The 23,445-nt window shown below is 41.0% G+C and overlaps 1 protein-coding gene across 1 annotated transcript; it reads left to right on the forward strand.

Moving 5' to 3' along the window:
- Positions 1 to 125: 125 nt before the first annotated feature.
- On the forward strand, positions 126 to 20,183 carry SPTY2D1 (SPT2 chromatin protein domain containing 1; the record flags this gene model as incomplete). Its single annotated transcript, XM_082001106.1, has 6 exons — positions 126 to 236; positions 12,841 to 12,955; positions 14,434 to 16,158; positions 16,964 to 17,123; positions 17,784 to 17,861; positions 20,087 to 20,183. Exons 1-6 carry the CDS (start codon positions 177 to 179, stop codon positions 20,181 to 20,183), a joined length of 2,235 nt encoding a protein of 744 aa, XP_081857232.1. The 5' UTR covers positions 126 to 176.
- Positions 20,184 to 23,445: the final 3,262 nt, after the last annotated feature.

Genomic DNA, 23,445 nt, shown 5'->3' on the forward strand with positions numbered 1-23,445 from the left:
GGCGAGGTGATATAAAGGGTAGGCGGCGGCGGCCGGAAGCGAGCGGAGCCGAGCGGCGCGGCGGGGCGGGTGGGGGCCGGGGGTCGGCCGGCAGCGTCGCCTCTGCCGGGCGCGGAGGGGAGCGGGGAGGAGCAGGGCGGCTGCCTCACCCCCCCCGCCCCGTCCTCTAGCCAGCCATGGATTTCCGCAATATTCTCGTGATGGCCTCGGAGCAGCAAGGGCTGAACTCGGTGCCGGTGAGCTCAGGGGTGGCTGGAACTGTTGGGCGTGGGGCGGGTGGGAGGGAGAAGAAGCGCCAGGCCGGGGCACGGTGGCCGTTACAGCCGTTGGGGCGGCGGCGCCGCCGGCTGCCTGCACTCCGGTGGCCCCCGCGGGGGCGGTTCCTGGCGGCTCGGGGCAGGGCCGGGTCGCGCGGGGGCCCCGCGCTCCTCTCACGGGGCGTCTCGTTTGGGCCGCTGCCTCGGCCCCCGCCGGGGAACCCGCCCGAGGGAGCTGGTTTAGGGGCCTGGCCGGCCCCCGCGGAGCCTGCCTGGCCGGCCCGGGGCAGGCCTTTCCCCTCGGCGCCCGGACGTACTCGGGTTTGGGGGCTGGAGAAGCGACTGTGTGCCGAGGGGCGAAGCGGGGCTCCTTATGTCAACAGGTTTCAGCACGCTTGGAGTTCGGAAGGGACAGCCGGGGCTTGCGCCTTCTGGTCGCCGAAAATACCGAGTTCTTGAGAGCGAAAACGGTGGTGCAGAGGAAGGCAGTGGTTGTGGTTAAATTCGGATAAGTCCTTTTGTTTGCTCTGGAAACAGAAGTCTGCCACGTCTCAAATGCGGGTCAGAGACAAAGAATGACAAGTTTTGGATGGATGTGCTGCGTTGTCCAATGCCTTTGTACCCGTTGCTAGGGAATAGCCTGCAACAACTATATCAGTGAAAGGCATTTGGTTTGTTACTAATATTATTCTGAAGTCTGTATTTCAGCAGTTTGTATTTTAACTCCAGCATTCAGTTTTATGTTGATTCAGTATGAAATAACCCACTTAGTTGGCTGAATGAAGTCTGGCAGTAGGAAGGGCCTGTGGCCATCTGGTGCACTGCTATACTGGGTTTCATTCCTTTGGCAGAACCCAAATTATAAGTCGTGTGTGCTTATTTGGATAAAAAAATATTTTCTCTTTGGTAGCCACCAGCTAGGGAAAGACTTTTCCTGTGTGTTCTTTAACCGAGTGCCGGAGTTCTGTGTTTCTATGGTTAGCTCGCTTAAACCAGGGTAAATGAGAGAGGTGGTTGTTTTTAGCATAAACTATAGGAAAAACAGAACAAGCGTACTTTTTATTTCTGACACTGCTGAATGGAGACACTCAAGAACTGAGAGTATCTCAGTCTCTCTGTATCACTAGCAAAACTTTGGTAATGTTCGCTAATATTGTGACTAGTTGATAGTATGGACCAACCATATGGTAGAGACACATAATTTGCCAGATTCCATAGTGTTTTAAATATTGTATAAAATGTACTCTTTAATATGTAACCTGATTTAGTTTGTCTCTGATTCTACGTAGAAATAGGGTTTGTAGCATAACTATGAAAATATCAAATACATAAACACTTTAAGATGTTTAAACGCCTGTTTTATGACTCTTAAAACAAGCTGTTGTGCTAAGTTGTCGTTGTGTTGTTGTAGTTCTTGCTTTAGATGTTTAGAACTTCTTTTTACCTTCTTAGTTTTCTCATGCAGCTTTAATATACTGTACCACTATTTTTTTGTCACAAATAGTTGTAAACCATGATGACAAACTGATGAAATATCTGCCATGTTCTCTGTTGCAGGTGTGATGGTGGAGGGAGGCAATCCTACTCGTGAAACGGATGAGGGTTTTGTTACTCTTTTTAGAAAAGGCAGGATTAGGATTTGCTTACCTGATTAACACATGGAGTGAGAGTGCAATTCAATCCATAGCTGAAGCAGTTTGGTTTCCTGCTGTTCTAGCATGTTAGTGGTGCAGCTTTTAACTGTAAAATTGGCCTTAGTCTCTCAGCAAAAGTGGAGCTGCACTTTGCACTGCTTGAGGTTATCTGCCGCTTTTAGGCATCGAAAGAGGGCCTGTGGAGGTTTTCTGATCAATGGACATCAAAGTAACTCCACTAGATTAAAGCTAGTACATCAAATATGTTCATATAAGAAGAATGTAATTAATCTTGGATATTTTAATTAAAAATACTATACAGATTAATTACAAAATTTACTGGTATGTAAAGCCAACAGGTTTCTAGAAATGTCAGTTCCTGCATTAATCAGTATATCCCCTGAATTTCCCTTTGAGAAGTTTCTTTTAAACTTTACAGTGCACTAAACTAAATATTCCATGCCTATTGTAATGAAAAAGAGAGTAAAATGGACAAATAGTATATAGATCTCTCAAAGCAGAAACTACAGGAAAACTCAATCTGAGAAATAATATGGTCTTCTATCGTAAAAGAGGGACCTGCATAAAACAGGTATTGCATCATGTCCCTGTAAAAACAGATCTGCTTGTTCATCTCCCTGTGGAAATCCAGATTCAAAAGGAACATTGCTGAAATCAGCCTTTCAATGCCCTATTAATTGCATCAGGTTTTGTTTCTAAATGGTGAGTGAGCCCACCAGGGGAGGTGCCTTGCTTGACCTGCTGTTTACAAACGGAGAAGGACTGGTGAGAGATGTGATGGTCGGAGGCCGTCTTGGGCTTAGCGACCACGACATGATAGAATTCTCAATTGTGAGTGAAGTAAGGAGAGGGGTCAGCAAAACTGCTACCATGTACTTCCAGAGGGCAGACTTTGGCCTGTTCAGGTCACTGGTTGAGAGACTCCCTTGGGAGACAGTCCTGAAGGACGAAGGGGTCCAGGAAGGCTGGACAGCCTTCAGGAAGGAAATCTTAAAGGTGCAGGAGCAGGCGGTTCCCATGTGCCATAAGAAGAGCTGGCGGGGAAGGCGACCAGCCTGGCTGAACAGGGAGATTTTGCGGGGACTCGGGCAAAAGAGGAGAGTTTATCACCTCTGGAAGAAGGGGAAGGCAACTCAAGAGTACAAGGGTCTTGTTAGGTCAAGCAGGGACAAAATTAGAAAGGCAAAAGCCCAGCTAGAGCTCAGTCTGGCCACAGTTGTAAAGGATAACAAAAAATGCTTCCTCAAATATATTAACAACAAAAAGAGAGGCAAGGAGAATCTCCATCCCTTACTGGATATGGCGGGGAACACTGTCACCAAGGATGGGGACAAGGTTGAGGTACTTAATGACTTCTTTGCCTCAGTCTTCAATAGCCGGACCAGGTATCTGCAGGATATTCAGCCCCTGAGCTGGAAGATGGGGATGGAGAGCATAATAAACTCCTCATAATCCAGGAGGAAGCAGTTAAGGACCTGTTAAGCCACCTGGACACCCACAAGTCTATGTGGCCTGATGGGATCCACCCAAGAGTACTGAGGGAGCTGGTGGAGGAGCTTGCCAAGCCACTCTCCATCATTTATCAGCAGTCCTGGTTAACAGGGGAGGTCCCAGAAGACTGGAGGCTTGCCAATGTGACGCCCATCTACAAGAAAGGCTGGAAGGTGGATCCTGGGAACTACGGCCTGTCAACCTGACCTCCGTACCGGGGAAGATCATGAAGCGGTTCATCTTGAGAGTGCTCATAGGGCATGTGCAGGACAACCGAGGGATCAGGCCCAGCCAGCATGGGTTCATGAAAAGCAGGTCCTGCTTGACCAACCTGATTTCCTTCTATGACCAGGTGACCCGCCTAGTGGATGAGGGAAAGGCTGTGGACGTTGTCTACCTGGACTTTAGTAAAGCCTTTGACAGCGTCTCCCACAGCATTCTCCTGGAGAAACTGGTGGCTTGGATGGGTTTACACTTCGCTGGGTAGAGAACTGTCTGGATGGCCGAGCCCAGAGAGTTGTGGTGAATGGCGTTGAATCCGGCTGGCAGCCAGTCACAAGCGGTGTTCCCCAGGGCTCGGTTTGGGGGCCGGTCTTGTTCAATATCTTTGTCAATGACCTGGATGAGGGAATCGAGTGCTCCCTCAGTAAGTTTGCAGATGACACCAAGTTGGGTGGGAGTGTTGATCTGCTGGAGGGTAGGAGGGATCTGCAGAGGGATCTAGACAGGCTGGATCGATGGGCAGAGGTCAACTGTATGAGGTTTAAAAAGGCCAAGTGCCAGGTCCTGCACTTGGGTCACAACAACCCCATGCAACGCTACAGGCTTGGGGAAGAGTGGCTGGAGAGGTGGCCGGAGGAAAAGGACCTGGGGGTGCTGGTTGAAAGCCAGCTGAATAGGAGCCAGCAGTGTGCCCAGGTGGCCAAGAAGGCCAACGATGTCCTGGCCACTATCAGAAATAGTGTGGCCAGCAGGGGCAGGGAAGTGATTGTGCCCCTGTACTCAGCACTGGTGAGGCCGCACCTCGAGTCCTGTGTTCAGTTTTGGGCCCCTCACTACAAGAAGGATGTTGAGGTGCTGGAGCGTGTCCAGAGAAGGGCAACGAAGCTGGTGAGGGGTCTGGAGCACAAGTCTTATGGGGAGCGACTGAGGGAACTGGGATTGTTTAGTCTGGAGAAAAGGAGGCTGAGAGGAGACCTTATCACTCTCTACAACTATTTGAAAGGGAGTTGTGGCGACATGGGTGTTAGTCTCTTCTCCCAAGTAACCAGTAATAGGACAAGAGGAAATGGCCTCAAGTTGTGCCAGAGGAGGTTTAGATTGGATATTAGGAGAAATCTCTTCACTGAGAGAGTGGTGAAGCATTGGAACAACCTGCCCAGGGAGGTGGTGGAGTCGCCATCTCTGGAAGTGTTCAAAAAACGTGTGGATGTGGTGCTTCGGGACATGGTTTAGGGGGACACGGTGGCACTGGATTAATGGTTGGATTGATGATTTTGAAGGTCCTTTCCAACCTTAGTGATTCTGTAAATAAAACAGTACATATATGAACTAATGTATAAGCTATTAATGATGTGTTGCCAACAATCTTTATAGCAGTTGCTGAAAAGGATGCTAGTTTTTATCACATAATGTTCTTTAGGGGCTTCAGTATTGTGTGTATGTATCCTGTTACGTGTGTTCATGTTCATTAGATTTCCAGTGTGATCTTGCTTTGATTAGTCGTGATACCAGTTATGAGGCTTCATGTTCATTTTAGTAAGATTTAAATACTTTCTATGTCACTCTTCTCTTTTGGGTGAAATTGGTATATACTCTGTTATACCACCAGTTTTGCTTTTCATAATGGATGTGGTGAAGCACTTTGATATGTTTGTATGGAAGATATTCTTAAAAGTATGAAATTGTATTGCACTCTTTTTAAAAAAAACACTGAGCATTGTTGGAACCAAGTCATTCTTTTATTTCACCTTGTTTCTATTGTCATTAATAATTTATTAGAAATGATCTCATAAGCTCCCTACTCCTTTTAACTGAGGATGAATCTTTGGTGTGCAGAACTTATACAAAATCTGATACAGAATAGCCCTTAACCACCAAGGGGTGACCCAAAACTGAAACAGCTTGTCATCCATGTCAGCACTTGCTGAAGTCTCATTTTGTGTCGGACTGATACATAGTGAGTATGAATTGTTACAAGATGGCCTGTGGTAAAGTTGACAGATACACTTAAATACCAGAAATTAAGTATTTGTGAAGTAAAACAATAGCAAAATCCCAGATTTTTCAGAGGACCCTGTGTGTGAGGCCCTGCCCTGTGAAATTGCAATCTACAAACTATTGAACTTGCACCCATAAGCGAGAGAAGCCCTGCAAGAGAAATACAGAGAATGGCTGTGAAGCACAGAATGCTGTTATAGAATCAGACTCTTATCTGACTGGTGTGCATGCTTTTATTATGTGGTTAAAACCTGCCTCAAAACAGGGCCTAGAAGTGCTTTGTATTGATCAGCATCCTCATGAGAACTGCAAGATATGCAAAGTAAAAAGTTGGCAAGGGGTGAGGAGGGCTCTTACTCTCAACTTGACTGAACTTGATAGTTAAGTTCCAGGCGCTTGCAAACACTGACTGAAATATGTAAAACTTTCAGCTTTTCATATTCGTGGTCTCTGTTTTGCATAAGCAGATGAGAATGGGAACCACAATACCACTACGTAAAGGAAAGCAGAAAGTATGCTTTTAAACTTTCTAAATTGTGTGAAGCACCATTTAACAGAAGAAATTTCTTCTGCATTTTTTTCAGCTAATGGTTCAGCTTGAGTGTTGTGACAGCAGTTGCAAAATCTTAAGAAAATCATTTCTGCATTTTTAGGAGTAAAATGTATGACCCTATTAAATTGGTTTAGGGAGATGAGAACAGTAAGAGCTGATAGTTAAAATACTGTTATCAGTAAAGCGTTTCTCTTGGTAGGGATTGTTAGAACCTGAAGAGAATCAAACAAATTTAAGCATGTTTGGTAACTATCATTAACTTTGTCATAACTAGATATTGATAACAGTAGTTGAGAAAGTGTAACATGCATGTATTCAAGGAAACTGCAGAGTGAGCTGCTGGTGACACCAGCATGATGTCTGCAGAGCAGACAGTGCTGAGACTTCAGCAGAAGCCTTGGAAGTACAAGCACAGGATGATAGCAGAGGTCCCTGGGCAGTTAACACAAGTGACCACCTATCAATTTGGAAAGCTGCCAAGGGCACTGCAAGAGGAGTAACATGAACAAGAATGTATGTGTGGCTTAACTGGGCGAGTGAACCATTTGGTGATGTTATCAGAAAGCTATACCCTGAAGAATATTTAGGGAGAAACAGGGACTTCCCATTGGAGAAGGCTACATATCTTGATGAATGGTAAGGAAGAACAGGAAAAGTGGTGTAACACTGACAGGGGTCACAACTTGTTAGTGAAAAACAAACAATAAAAACGCCTACCCTGTGAGAACCTCTGCGAGTTGCCTGTACTGGATAGCACAAGTGGAATTGTCTTTACATTGCTTGTGCAAGCCCATAAGAAAAATGATTAGCTGCACAGGTGGTCTACTTGACAATAGGGTTTGGCAGAATTGATCACTCGTATCTTGCATTGCTACCTGTGTAAATGTTGAGCATCGTTAAGGCCAATACTACTTCTGTTGCCTGTGACTGGGTCTAGTATTTAGTCTAGACCTTTTGGGGCTTCATTTGGATGCTAGAAAGCTTACAATAATTTTATAAAATCTATTTTACAGTCCAAGATTTGGTACTTGAATGCTGACATCAAAACAGCTGTAACTGTATCAGGATCGTGTGCCACTGAATTTTAAAGTCAGTGATTTAAGAGCAAAACCTTGGTTGCAGATTACACAGTTAAACTTGTGACCTGGAGCTTGCCTGCTGGCCCCAGCTGGCACTCTGGCACCTGACTGGGTGCTGGCACTCTGCTTTTAAGGGATGGATGTCTTATTTTTATGTATATAAACTATATCTGTTGTATATCTCTCACAAGTCAGTACACATGTGTGTGAATGTATAGGCACATACAGCCTGGTGGGTTTTTTATTTGCCATATCTTTTTAATTCATGTTTTTTGTTCTGAGGTATATGTTATGAAGTATGAGGTATACTTTTCAGGGAAAAATCTGCTTTGTCAGTCACATAACTTTGTATGCTAGATAGCCCACTGAAACAGTTTATTCTGGCTCTAAGTAGAAAACATAAGATTTTGCACTGTAATGGACTTTCCACCATACTCTTAAAGTACCATTGGTCAGATTCAGGGAGAGCCAGTTACTGGGTAGGTAGTTATGGCAAGGTTTGCACAGATGAAGGTAAAGAATGAGAAACCTCAAGAGAAATACTACGTGCTGGTAGGAAATCATTTGTTAGTTCTTGAGGATACACAGTTGAAGAAAGGCACTTCCACAGCCTTTACTTTTTCCTTTGGGTAAAGCAGTGCCCACTTTGTATATCTCAGCAGTATTCAGTTAGAGCTGTCACTAGGTTCTATGCAGAGAGAGAATTCATGTTCACAACTTTAGTGCAGTGTTTTGAGAACAGCTTGATCTGCTCTCTCTAATGGCTAAACATTTCTGTTTCTCTGATTTAGCCAACTTGGCAATAGCTATAAAAACCCAGAATAGTGCAGCTGCCTCTTGGATGATAAAGTAGTGACATGTCTGGACTTACTTTGTCTCATTTACCTGGAATCTGATGCATGTTCATTTGCACAGTAAGTAAAACACTTTATCAGTGCTTGTGGAACATGTGCATGGTTGAGTGCTTTTAAAAAGACTAAACTTAAGCTGGTTATTTTATGCTGTTTCTAAGTGAAGGTGAATAAAACTTCTATCAACAATAGTGGTGGCTCACAGTACAGAAAATGGGTATTCATTTATGAATTGTTTACCTATGTTTCAGTTGTTAGTCAATGTCAAGAAATGCTGCTGATAGGAAGCTTTTAAATCTTGAATTTTGCACAATTTGCCACATTAGTGGCAGTGAGAAAACAGCATGTCTGTCAAGCTGCTTTACAAACCAGCTCCTGTTGGTTGTAGTGCGGCAAAACAAATCCTGAAAACTGCTTCTGCATCACTTTAATTCTTTATAAGGCTTCCTAACAGGATAGAGCAATCTACATTTGTCCCTGCTGTTGAGCAGTTTTGAGAGGTGCTCCTTAGGCCCAAAACTCTTTCAGAATCATAAAATCATTTAGGTTTGAAAAGATCTTTAAAATCAAGTCCAACCAAATGCGCTGTTTTGAAAATGCGCTGTTTTGAAAATGCGCTGTTTTGAAAATGCGCTGTTTTGAAAATGCGCTGTTTTGAAAATGCGCTGTTTTGAAAATGCGCTGTTTTGAAAATGCGCTGTTTTGAAAATGCGCTGTTTTGAAAATGCGCTGTTTTGAAAATGCGCTGTTTTGAAAATGCGCTGTTTTGAAAATGCGCTGTTTTGAAAATGCGCTGTTTTGAAAAACTGTGTGGAAATTAATTAAACCAAATTTTGCCACATTAGGTTACCAGTGGCAAAACACGACATGCTTAACTTTGGGAGTAAGATAATTTATGTAGACATTGTACTAATGAGTATACTACAGAGTACCTCAAATTGTTTCTAAAGTACTAATTTGCTGCAACCTTTTTCTGAAAGGATTTTCAATGATAATATGCTTCTCTATCTGTTCTGATTTAGATGGAGCATGCCAGATGACTTTGGGCCACTGACTCGTGGGCTACATTTGACCAAAAATTGAGAGGCAGTAGTGCATTGTGGTTCAGGTTTCCTGAATAGTTAGGTCTTGGAATACTTTTGGTGTAACCAACACTAAAGTTGGGGAGGGAAGGACCTCAGCTTCCCAGAAGAGAGGGGCCTGGATACAGCTGTCTTATCCTTTAAATAGTCTTAGCTATGACGATCAATTCTAACGATTTCAGTTGTAAGTACCAAAATCTATTCAGAGTTGGAGCTTCTTCAAGTGACAAGGATTTACAAAATCAATTCTGAGATTATGGTAAACTCTCTTGCACAGAGGTGAATCTTGGTAAATGAGCCTGACTGTAGTAGCTCTTTAATGTGCTGAGGCAACGTATCAGGTTTTACTACTGCAATGTACACAGATGGTATATCTTTATAATTTTGGTTTAATAATTTCAGAAATTACCAGAGACTACAAATAGCTGTTATTGTAGCTGCCCTTCTTGGCGCCAGTTTTGTCTGCATTTTAGAAATGAGTCTCTGAACCATGCTTCTTGGTGCATGTATATACAAGATAATGTACGGGTTTGCATGTTAGTAATTAAAGTAATCCAAGGATCTATTCTTGTGCTGCTGCTGTTTCAATGAATTAGAAATTAGAATGAAGGCTTCCATGGGGTGATACTGAAATCTATAGGGAGTTATGCTACTAGCTTTCCTCCTTATTGCTTCTAAAACACTTAGATATAGGTAGCTTTACCAGATACTTCAATTTTTTCTTTATTAAGTTTTGTAAGGCTGTATGAGGTTAGGAAGATATATATGGGAATACTGACTTGTGTGGCTTTTTTTATTGGTGGTATTATTTTTATCTGGGAACATTTCACAGCTTTTTCATTTGGTAAGGATCTTAACTTTTCATGTGGAAGATCCTGGTTTAGGTTATAATCTATTGGTTGACTACTGAAATTCTCAAACCTCATAGTTGTTTTTCTTCTAAATGTATTCTTCTGCTTTCTATCTGCTTCTGGGTTTAGCTGGCTTCTATTGTATTTATCTTTGCAAGTGTCTCTGTCTTTCTCACTGCTTTATCTTCTCTAGCCTGTTTGTGAGAAGATCAAAAAAGTCTTTGTTTCTTTCCATTTTATTGTTGTAAAGCCCAAATCTGACAATTGTACCTTTATGAAAGGTAATGTCTGAACAGGTGTAGCACACTAGTGCAAGTGTTCTTTATAGATCCCAGTAAGAAAGGCACTCGGACTCTTAGCATATTGATTAGAATAAAATTTGTTGGAGATAACAAGAGAAGGAAAAAAGGGGATAGCATAGATAACTTTACATCTGTTCAGCTGCTGGAATCCCGAGTTGTACAGTACTGGACAGACATCCAGGCTTGGCAAGCTGTGCAAATCCTGTCTGGGGTGAAGATCACAAGCACTGTAGCCTTTAGAGCTTTTATAGGATGTTCTTGGAAATAAACAGCTCTATGTATCATTTCTGCTGCCAAGCAAAAGGATGTTATATGAAAACATGCTGCTTCACTTCAAGATATGAGACATAGAATCACAGATGGGTTGGAAGGAACCTTTAAAGGTCATCTAGTCCAACCCCCCTGCAATGAGCAGGAACATCTTCAACTAGATCAGGTTGCTCAGAGCCCCATCCAACCCAACCTGGAATGTTTCCAGGGATGGGGCATCTACCACCTCTCTGGGCAACCTCTGCCAGTGTTTCACCACCCTCATTGTGAAAAATTTCTTCCTTCTATCTAGTCTGAATCTGCCCTCCTTTTAGTTTAAAACCATTACTCCTTGTCCTATTGCAATAGGCCCTGCTAAAAAGTCTGTTGCTATCTTTCTTATAAGCCCCCTTTAAGTACTGGAGGCTGCAATAAGGTCTTCCTGGAGTCTTCTTTTTTCCACGCAAATTACACCACATGCAACAGGGGGCTTAATTGCCAGATGCCAAGTGGGGGCTGTATATTCTGTCACAATTAGCCTGCTGAGTTCATACAGTGGTTTCAAGTCATAAGTATAGGAGAGTGCAGGCCTGTACCTATTCAGGTCAACTGGTATAGAATCAGAATAGTTTGGGTTGGAAGGGACCTTTAAAGGTCATCTAGTCCAACCACCCTGCAATGAGCAGGGAGATCTTCAACTAGATCAGGTTGCTCAGAGCCTCATCCAACCTGAATGTAGATCACTAACTCCTTGATGTACAATAGTCTTCTCTTTAAGATCACTGCAGCAGGAACTAAAATCACTATCACTGGTTTTAGATCAACCTACTAATTATGCTGGTGAAGTCAGTTCCAACTTTTGGAGTAGTTCCATTTCTAGTTGATCTATTTCTTTTCACTGAATAAGATAACCTGTAACTGAAATGAGCATCCACAAAAAAGCTGAAAGCACTAATGGACCTGTAAACTTGCAGTCTGGAATTGAACAGACTCTGGCAGCTTGGGCTGTAGTCTGCTTTTGTTTTGTGCTTGGTCAAAGACTAAGACTGAACTGAAATATCTTTATTCCATTATTCATGCAGCTGTTGCAGTCCTTCTCAGTCTAGTGCACTTTACTCATTTCACTTGGTCTCCTTACCTGTCTTCTGGTTTTGTGTTCATTCCTTCAGAAAGCTGAGTGCACTGTTGTTGTGAATGAGTGGAATGCAACCCCACTCAAAGAGAAGCAGCAATATATTTTATTGAGATAAAATAATTTGACTGAGTTCAATAGGTTCAAATTCAACAAAGTTTTAACAGTGGTTTGACAAGGTTCAGTAAGTTTGGCAAAGGTCACCTTATTAATTACTGCATGGAAGAAATATACAAAGGAAAACTGAATTAGAATCAAGTTAGAATGGTTCACACAGAAACCAGAGATGCAAAGAGTAAGGAGGACCCTCCTGTTGAGTCACATGGTTCAGAGTGGACCCCCTTGCTTTCTAAACTCCTTTTGGAGCCTAGGTGTGGCTGGATCCAGTCTTAGTCTTGGACTTGGTCAACGGTTTATGTCTAATGGAATTATCCATACAATGTTTATAACAATATTGAGTAGCTACATGGATTAGTAATGCTTCATAATATTAATTCAGCATGCTATCAAGTCACTTATCGAGTATCTGTTGCGGGTAAAAGATTTTTCTGCCTTGGGTAAGGAAAGATCTCTTAGTGTCAGGTAAGGTATCTCTAACCTTGAGAGATGTTTCTGCTCAAAGGGAGAGTCACCTGGCATGCAGTCCAGCTGCAATTCAGGGAGAGCTCAAATTGGGCCCATCCTGATGGCAATATTTATAGGGTGAAGTAGTTGGCTTCTAGTCAATAGTATAGACAAGATTGATGTCTTTGTTTCAGCTCTGCTATCTTGTTCTCTACTTTCGTTATCTTGCACTTTTGGGTTTCGAAACTGCCTTTCAAAATATTTTTCAAGACACCTTCACTCCCTTGTACGTAAGCCGAGGGCTTTCTAGCTCGCAAGTTCATCCCAAGGACATGAGGCCTGTTGCTCCTTAGTCAGCATGAACCAAAGTATGGCTCAGAGTCCAGTGTAGCTGTCACAACTCTCAGCTTCAGTGGGAATTCATTGTTTGATTATTCTGTACCATCTCTGTGCTTAAAGTCAAGTACATGACTTTTTAAAACTGAGGAGTTGTGTAACACTTTAATATTTTTACATTTCTTAACTTTTCTGACATATTTCCTTGTTCTTTGCAGAAAAGGTACAGTTTGGCTGTTGGTCCTCCCAAAAAGGTTCCAAAAGTCAAGGGTGTAGAGTCTGCAGCAGTGCAAGCATTTCTCAGACGGCAAGAAGAAGAAAAAAGGAAAAAAGGTAACAGTCCAAAATATTTCCTATGGGAGACTTTCATTGACTCTTTGAGACTTTGTCACCTTATTCAAAGCTCTTGCAAATACAGCCACATATCTATTTCTGGAACTTATGGATGTAACTGATGCTGAGCGAAAGGTAGGACTAAGTAAGGACCAGAGATGTTTGCATGCTTTCCTAAGGAGTTAAATATTAATCAGCTACACTAGCATTTACTGTTGCAGATTGAGAAGTAGTTAAGGTGAAGAGATATTGCAAGAAACCATCTGGACTTTTGATAACTTTACTTTAAAAACCTTGATCTGTGTGAAAAAATGGTAAGAATTTCTGTTGTTGTGTCTTAATCTAGCATATCAATACAGTGTGAATTTTAAATTCGTATGGCAGAGGCTTTGTTTGAGCCACAGTTTTTCCACTGTATTACATTTCCTTTAAATAGTCTATAGAATAAACTAATACTGTGTTGCTTCTGATGTTATTTTGTTAAAGGTAACCAAATCTGATGGACCGGATGGCCCAGGGTATTCCTCCTCTCCTGGGCCAGTCATGAGTCTGTTCCTTATCCCTGCTGCCAGGTCCAGCCAGAAGCAAGACTGGGCATGAATTCCACATAAGCATGCATGCACTTACACTCTGTACAGGCACAGCAGTTGACAACAGAATAATATAGGCAGGGGATATGGTACCTTTACAGGCACCCAATCCATTTTCTAGGAATTGATGCATTTCCTGAGTCTTTCTGGTATTGGCCCCGACTCCCTTGGTCTCTCCAGCATCTGGCATTCAGACCTCTCATCCTATTCACAAGCTAGTCCAGCCAGAATTTTGTCAGCAGATCACACAGACTCAAGATAAGAGAGCATACTTATGCAGAAAATAGCTAAAAACAGTGAAGTAAGAATGTAGGACAGACTGTGGAGATAGAGCACAGGGCTCTGCCAGACAAATGTAGTGACTAGCAGCTTGCTTATCTGTGGCTGGCTGCTTCTGTCTCTCCTTTACACCCCTCTACATGCACACTCAGCCTGTTTTCCAATTCTTGTCCCCCAAATACTCTTTGATTCCCTCCCTTTCCTCATCTTTCCTTAAAAATCTGATAGTAAACTCCATACAGTCTGAAAAAATTTCTTGCTCAGTCTCAGAACTCCTTCCATTACCCAGAGATCCCATAAGTCCTGTACCTCCTCACACAGTAATTCTCCTTAGTTTGCATAGCATTCTGAAGAGCTGCTTTGGTTGAATCACCTTAGTGAGTTTTGCAATAGCAGCATTGACTTAATTGCTTGCCTTTGTTTGTCAGAGTAGCTGATTCAGGTGGGTTAGCTTGCCCTGTTGGCAGACCTCTGATCATTTTCTGGTCTGTTTTGAATAGCTGTTAGCCAGATATTCTTAAACTACTGTCGTAAATGGTGTATCAGTTTGGAAGAAATTGAATAAAAAGTAGTGCTTTTGCATAACTTTCTCCTGGTTTCCTTTTACAGCACTGGAAGAAAAAAGAAAGAAAGAACAACTCTTGGCTAGACGCATTGAACTGAAACATGACAGAAAGGCAAGAGCTATGGCCTCACGAACAAAGGATAACTTTTATGGCTATAATGGCATTCCTGTTGAAGAGAAGCCTAAAAAGAGGAGGACTTGTGAGAATGTTGCTCAGGCCCCCGAGGCTGAGTATGCAACAGAAGATGAAACTGAGCAACTGGAATACAGTCATACTGAATCTGAGCATGAGCAAGAAGAATATGAAGAGAAACCATCCAAAGTTGCGGTGAAACCAAAGGCGCCTCCCAAAAGTGCACCAGCACCTCTGAACTTTGCAGAGCTCTTAAGGCTTGCTGAAAAAAAACAATATGAACCAGTGGAAATAAAAGCAGTGAAAAAGGTAGAAGAGAGACCCAGAACAGCAGAAGAATTGAGAGAGAGGGAGTATTTGGGACGTAAAAACAAAAGAATAGAAATGCATAAGAAAAGTGAGAAGGAGATTAAGAATACCGGGATATCCAGTTCTTCAAAAAAAGGGACTTTTCAGAAAGAATCTCTAAATGCAAAACTTAACAAAAGCTCAATAGATAAGCATTCCACACCAAAAGGCAGTCTGTCATCTTCTATGAGTGGTACTGATAAGAAATCCAAGGCACCAGCATTGACTGAGAAACACTCACGGTCATCTTCCTCCAGATTTGATCAAATGGAAAAAAACTCACAAAATGGCTCCTCAAAAAGCTCTACTGGTAGCAGTCACAGTAAATTACCTGTCAATGGTAATGGGAAGTCCAGCTCAAGCTCTCATGTGCCACCCTCAAAACCAGCAGCCAATGGGGCTCAGAGGCTACCATCTGCTAAAGAATCCAGCCTGAAAAAGTCTGCCCATACAAAATCAGGAAATGCTTCAGCCCTTCAGCATGGAATCAACTCCAATGCAAAACGATCAGGCAGCAGCTTAGGAAAAGGAGGACCTGGACATCCAGGTGGTGGTTCAAGTGTAGGACCTGGGCGGTCAAGCAGCAATTCTGGTATGGGACCTGGAAGGCCAGGAAGTGGTTTAAGCTCAGGACCTGGGCGACTGGGCAGTGGCTCAGCCGCAGGACCTGGAAGGCCAGGCAGCAGCTCAAGCCCAGGACTTGGGCGACTGGGTAGTGGTTCAGGCATGGGACCTGGAAGGCCAGCTGTCAGCTCAAGCACAGGACCTGGGCGACCAGCCAGCAGCTCAAGCATGGGTCTTGGGCGACCAGGCAGCAGCTTGGGCACTGGACCAGGAAGGCCAGGCATCAGCACAAATGCAGGACCTGGGCGACCAGGCAGCAGCTTGGGAACAGGACCAGGAAGGCCAGGCATCAGCCCAAGCACAGGACCTGGGCGACCAGGCAGCAGCTTGGGAACAGGACCAGGAAGGCCAGGCATCAGCCCAAGCACAGGACCTGGGCGACCAGGCAGCAGCTTGGGAACAGGACCAGGAAGGCCAGGAATAAGCCCAAGCACAGGAGCCAAGCGACCAGGCAGCAGCCTGGGAACAGGACCAGGAAGGCCAGGCATCAGCCCTAGCACAGGACCTGGGCGACCAGGCAGCAGCTTGGGTACAACTGTAAAACCGAAGTGTACTGTTGTATCGGAAACTATTTCTTCTAAAAACCTAGTCACAAGACCTAGTAATGGACAGATAAATGGAATGAGATCTTTTCAAGGACATAGACCTGTGTTTCATCCACAAGGTATAAAGTTCTAGAACAAATAATTTTTTTCATTTAGTTATTTGTTTTGTATTTTTTATGTATGTCTGAGTTAAGGTCACTGAGGGTCTCTGACAATTATAGATGCAAATAGGAAGACTTGGACAAAATACCATATTTGCCTTTTAAAGAGTGTGTTCAACAGTAGAATGTTTTTTCTGCTTTGCCACTTTTTTTATTTTTACCTAGCTCATATTCCTTGAAATATAGGCCTGGGGTGTGAGGTATTACATGAAGGAAAACTAAGCAACCTGTGATGGATGTTGGTATACAAATGCTGTTAGAAGGAAAGGAGTTGAAGGATTCACTTCCTGTATAGCTTAATTATGCTTAGTCTTTAAAATTTTGTAGTGTCTTAAACAACAGATGCTTAAAGTGGTACATGAAAAATAAAACCACACAGCAAACTTGTGACTGATATTTAAGTGTTTTGGCAAATTGACCTTATCAGTAAACAAGCAGTTGTAAAAATGTATTTCTGAACAGAAACAAGCAGCATGGACTCTAGCAAATATGTGCCTAGAAAACCCTGAACAAGTACATAGACTTCTGTCTGGTACTTTCCTCAGGATGCAGTTGGTGATACTGATATGTAATCTTCTGTAGCGTAACTTTCCTTTTACTGAGTTTCTGAGAATTGCTAGTTAATTTGAGGAAGAAGTTTTCCACCTTGAAGCCCAGAGCTGTAAAATGGCTGTGCCCAAGGTATAGCAAGGAGAAGTACTGTTAAATTAATTTGATATTAATGTTATTAATTAATGATTTTTTCCACTCCCCTGTCGTTTAGGTCTTGGAAGACCACCTATTAGTTACAAGAGACAAATAGAAGATGACGATGATGATGATGAATATGACTCTGAAATGGATGACTTCATTGAAGATGAAGGGGAACCCCAAGAAGAAATATCGAAACATATTCGGGAAATATTTGGCTATGACCGGAAAAGGTAAGAAAAATGTCAATTTTAAGATATTGCAGAACAAGGAACAGAACAACAGAAACTAATACAGTTGAACAAATACAAAATGTTTTAGAAATGTGGGAAGTGCTGGTATCCACAAATGGTTTTGCGTTGCAGAAATTTAAAAAGCATTAGAGCTGCTTCTGTGTAGAAGGGACCTTGAAATTTCACACTGACTGCCATGCTCTTTTGGGGAGCAATAAAATTTGATGCAATAGGACATAGTTAGAAAACAACACAGCTTCTTCAGTGTCTCACCTGTATAATTCATAGCAGCCCTTTCCTATTATGGAATGTTAAAATGCTTTCTATATCACTCTGCATTATTTCAGAATTCATCAAATGTAGCTGTCTGAACATGAACTGCTAAATGCAATAGTGCTAGCTGTTCTGTAAGAGAATCGGACTTGGTATGACTATGAACTGCTGGAAAATGAAGGCTATCATCTGGCTTATTTTAATACTTCCCTCTTGTCTGACAATAAGGTATAAGAAAGCAAGCATTTGAAAGGCTCGTAACTTGGTTTATTTCAAAATGTTAAGATCTGTGTATAGCAAGGTAATTAATCTGCCTAAGAAGGGATGTGAATTCATAACTAATTTATGGTTTTTTCAGTGTGCTGAAAACTAATATTTGATTTCCAGATACAAAGATGAAAGTGATTATGCCTTACGTTACATGGAGAGCAGCTGGAGAGAGCAACAGAAAGAAGAAGCTAGGAGGTATGCATGGATTTAAACTCAGATTGAAAGTGGGAAGTTTGTTTATTTTCCAAGTCATGGGGCTAAGTTAGAGTGGATAATTGCTACTTTTTATAGCAGAGGTAAATAAGCCTTACCATTTTTTATAAGAAAGCTTAGGTAAAGGTGAACTCAGCCAGCCAGTAGTGAGTACAGTAAATAAATCTTGTATGTTCATTCTCATGCATCACAAACTTTGCTTGGAGAAGGGGGGGGCGGGCGGGGACGGGGACGGGACGGGACCACACACACCAAAACCAACTTATGCTCAAAAATATTTTAAAAAATACTTTCAAATGAAAGTATTTATCAAAATAAATTTCATTTGAAATGCTGAACCCTTGAATTTATCCCAAGCATTAAAATATTCTGTTAGTTTGAAGACTGAAAGGGGATTTGGTTTTATCTATATACATGTGTTTGTGTATATTTTTATGCATTTATAAAAAGTACTCTGACAAACTTTTGTAATCAGTGATTTCAACTGTGAATATTACATATTCATAGTGGTTTTGACCATTGGTTTTGTCCTCTAGACCTGCAAAATTCCTGTGTCTCTATTACAAAACTTGGTGTTCATAAACTGACTTTCTTACTGATTTTTGATGGCTGGTGGAACAAGCTTTGTGAAAGTTGTAAGAAGTTTTTATTGATAATGGAAAATACTGGAATATACTGAGTCACCAAAATTTTTTGTTTTACTGAAATTCTTATATTCTGAATTGTTATTCAGAAAGTGTCTTGAGCATTGGAAACTTGCATCTTTTTAAGGTTATAGTCAGTGTCTCAGTGTCCTTGTTCCTCCTTGCTCCTTGGGAACAGCTACAGCTCATGCAAAGTTATAGTGTGTTAAATGGAGTTAGAGAAAACAACTGGAATTTTACAGTGATGTTGCTATTGACTTAATTCTCTGCTGAAGACCTAGAGTAAGGTTTTGCAGAGTTGAATACCTGGCTAACTTTTAACTACACATGCTAGCATAAAGGAAGGGAAGAGAAGAAAGTTAATTTTATTCAAGTTTAACTATTTTCAGTGCTCAGCTGCTTTTCACTGAGAGTTTAGTTAAAAGCATTGTAACACTTGAAATGAAAAATTTTTTTCTAACCAAGCAAGCCCACTAAAATTATAGCGTTGTTAAGTTCTAAGTTGAAATTAAAAATGATTCTTCAAGCCAGAGTTTGATCACACAAATCCTTGATGTGTTTGTTTCTATTCTTAATTCGGATGACTGCAGTTTCCGGAATTCAGGATGACTTTGCTGTGCTTGTTTAGGCATAAAATCCATTTTAGAGCCTGCACTGGAGCAGTTTAGCCCAGAAGAGTTGAATCCTCATTGTCATGTGGTTGAACCTTTTGCATCGAGGTGCATGCTACACTGCCTTATGTTGCTTTGTGATGAACTACCCATGTACAAATGCACTTGGTAGGGCTGCAAATGAGGCAGTAGATCAGGAAATGGTAACTTGGACACACCTATTCCTAGTATCAAATCAGCAAGATTATCCAGCCCTTATTTATTGAAGAGGAGATCAGTGATTGCAGATACTGTTTTAAACATCACTTTCAACGTACTGACTTGCAGGAAGCTGAAGAAATTGTGCAGGAACGTAGCTAGAACGTGCTGTATTAGCAGAGTCTCTTCCATGGGCCTGTTCACCAGACTCATGGCAGCTAGATGGACTGAGGGTGGAGCAGTGCTGTGCGTGTTAGCTGCATGAGTGGTGCCTCAAGCCAGGAAGTTGCAACAAAATCTTTTGCTTCCCTACTGTTTGACATATCCATTCTCTCCTTTGCCAACATAAAAGATTTAGGTGGTTCTCAGAAGTTGATGAGAGTCAATCCTGCTATGACTAGTATGTGAGAGTTACACCGGCAAGAATTGATGGATATGTTTCAGCAGCTGCTTACTGGGGGGAAAAAAGTGACCTTTTCTTATTAAAATCAGGTTTTTTCACAATTTTTTAACACAAGTTTTAAATAATTTTCCCTCAAAAGATTTGATTCTAATATGATAAAATCTTGGTTTCTTTTCTTAAAGCTGTATTCTTGCTATAATTAAAGAAAATTTAAGATTGTTGAACTGATCTAAAATTTTTGCTCAAATCAGCTGTAATAATTTCAGGATTGCTTTTCTTGGGGGAGGGGTAAAAGTAAAATTTCACGTTTCTTGAATAGCAGTGTGTAATGGATTTCATCTTATTTGGCAGCTTGAGGCTCGGTGTTCAGGAGGACTTAGAAGAATTGAGACGGGAAGAAGAAGAATTAAAACGCAAGAGACAGTCTAAGAAGCTGAGGACACGTTAATTGACTTATGGTGTTGACTTTGTTCATGTTTCTGCTACCCTCTGCCTCCACACATCTCTTATTCTACTTCACTTTCCATTTGCTTGTTAGAGGGCAAAAGAATATTTAAAGGGATTAAAGTACTGAAAAGCAAGGCTTTAGTTTGACCTAAATAAGATATTTATTTTTAATACTGCCAGGGTTGGTTTTTTATGAAGAAATTAATGCACTAATGCATATTATTAAGTGGAATAAAATTAATAGATGTTTCCATTGATTAAACCAGTTCAAGATGCCAGCAGAAATACTGACTAGCTATGCACTGACTCAGAACTGTGTGGGCCCGTATACCAGTAAACCAATTTTGCATTCACTTGAAAGAAAGGAATAGCATTATTGTTCCCTGATATTTCTTGAGACTTAGAGAAATTGCTTTATAGGCTACTCTGTCTCCCAACTTGAGCCTCAAAGTATTGAAATATCACCTTCTGTACAGAAGCAGCTTGGGTGTAAATTCAGCTGTTGCAACAGATGTTCAAAGCAATAAAGTGCTCTATATTTTCTGATTTGAGGACCCATAAAAATAATTTGAACCTCTTCATTTCTAAACAGGAAAGTGCATATCATTTGCAAATTGTACAGTTATAGAAATGGCCAAACGATTATGTTGGCTGTTGCTGTGTCTGGAATTCCAATGCCAATCTAATTCAGTATGATAAATGCACACCCTGAAAACAGGAACTTCTAGTGTTTGTATGTAACTTGTGCTTTTGGGCTCAAGCATCTGCTTGGGAATTCTTTTCCTGCCCTGTAAATCTTCACATTTGTTTAACAGCTTCTGCTGCTTTTACAAATTGTGTATGGTGCACATGTTTTTTCTTGCATTAAACATCCGATGTGTTAAATGATTTAAAATGTGAAGCAGTCATTTATCTAATTAGATTTACTATTTAGAAAGCACATCAGAATTAAGTTTTCCTAGACTGTATTTGCAGCTCTTCAGTACTAACAACTTCATGTTAACTAGTTAATACTTGTGATTAATTTCATCAAACCAAAAATCTAAAGTGTTATGTATATCAGGAAAGTTAGTTCAGTTACTTACCTTAATGCCCATATTTGCACATTATTTCTAACTATGCACTTAAAGACTGTTTCTTTCAGTAACTGAATTTGTTTACAATCAGCACAGGGCTCGTCTAAGTCTACAGGAGTTATACGGAGAGTCTGAAGCTCAAATCTGGTGTTGCATCTACTTTGATTTCCCCAGGTTGCTCTTCAAAGCTCACCAGTATCAATACTCATCTTTGCCTCAAGTGCCAGGACTCCACTGATAGTACCTCTGGCTTCAGCTGCTGAGGCTGTTATGTTTTAATGCTAGAAGTACTTGGAGAAGTACAAAAAGGGCTTTGGGTGGGTGGGGTGGGGTAGGGAAAGTAAAAGAATAAAAAGGAAAAATTACCTTGTAGAAAAATGGCAGAGGAACCTTTCCTGCCAGGGGCAATTCTTAACAGTGCTGCTTCTAGGAAGCAGCTAGAAAGCTGTAAGGAACAATCTTGGAAGCTGCTGAAATTTAATCATCTGACTCTTAATGTAAGAAAAAACAGATTTGCTTTTTTAAGATGTTTTCTGTCAATGGTGTAGCATTTCACTGCCTCAGTAAAACTGACGTAAGCAAGCTATTGGGATAGATTCTATAAACTAATTCAGTATTAGCTGACAGGGAGCCCAAATGAAGATACCATCATTGCTCCTCTGTATTTTTAACTTTGTACATTAAGAAAAACTGTTTCTTGGTGTACACACTTGAGACCATGCAAGATAGTGTAACCTCACTGCTTGTCTAGAAGTGAGCTGTATTCACTCAGCTTCATTGGGACCATCTAAAATTCTTGGTTGTTGTTCCTAGAATTATCTGTTCAAGACAATGAACCCTGGGACATTAATGATAAAGTTACTGGGGTTTTTTTACTTCTTTTTAGCTAGAGAAAGGCTCTAGGTCTGTCAACCCAGATGGCTATATCAGCTGTGAGCAACTTCCTGCCTGGATGGGGAAAAAAGTCTCTTATGAAGCAAAAGAAATATATTAATTCAAAATTCGTTCAGCTGGGAATTAATTCTGCATTTCAGATAAATATAGGTTAAATAAACATGATTATTCCTCCACTTTCTGATTATTTAACCATGCAAGATAAGTTAAATTTTTTAATCTGCAAAGCACTTTGTCATTTGTCTTTTAGATGGTGATGGGAATGTACTCTGCTAGCCTCCCTAAGACACTATATAACTGTTTTCTTCACACAGTGATCATTGCTTAAATTTTTTCTATTTAATATGAAGAAATATTTGAGGACACATTTGTAATTTTACAGTCAAGAAGTACTTGGCCATAATTGGCATGGGATTCTAATGCTTTTCAAATTTTGTACAAATGTTTGGGTTTTAATATGTCTGCATTTGCATATTTGTAAATCAGCTAGGAGGGAACTAAATTTTTGTTTTTCAATTCCTGACCTTGTATCCAAAAAACATGTTTACTGTTTGCCAGATTAACAGTATTAATCTAACAAGAGTACTTCAGTACTTTCCCAAAATGCATCTGAATTTGAGGTTAAGAAAAACTGGAAGAATGCTTATATTGGTTTATGAGGATCTGATGTTAAGCTAATGATTTCATTGTATTTAATGAAATTCTGGTTTGGTTTCTAGATTTTTAATTCACTGTTTGACAATGTGCCTTTTTTACTAAATTGTGTCAAAAAAGTAATGAATGTAGGAGTATCAAAAAGTTGGTTGGTTTCTGCTGTCTCAGATTCTATATCCTTAAACTTGATAGTGTGAAACAACATGCTTTTCACAGAACCCTTCCAGGTCTGGCTTTGATTGCACAATTACAGTAGCTACTTCTTTACTGCTAATGCTAAATCAAATGAAGGGCACTTTCTATTGATGACTACTTTTTGAAAATGTCTTGTATTTACACTTGAGCTGTATTTCACTTTACAGCGACAACTTTTGGAGGCCAGGGTTTTGCATATCACAGGAAGCCTTAGTGTGCAACTCTGTGCTGTGCTTTAAAATAAAAATCTTTCAAGAAGTATATGAGATCTCTATGGAAATCTGGATTTATTTTTGTGTAAAGCCCAAAATATTGTCCAGGAAAACGAATTTTCTATTTTTTTTGCATTTTGTAACATAATCTAGTAGCTGATGCATATTTCTAGGTATAGCATATTTCTGGAGACCAAAACCTGTCGGAAAGAAAATAAATATGAAGAGACTG

This window comes from Phaethon aethereus (assembly GCF_964289735.1).
Source record: "Phaethon aethereus genome assembly, chromosome: 5".
Taxonomy (NCBI): domain Eukaryota; kingdom Metazoa; phylum Chordata; class Aves; order Phaethontiformes; family Phaethontidae; genus Phaethon; species Phaethon aethereus.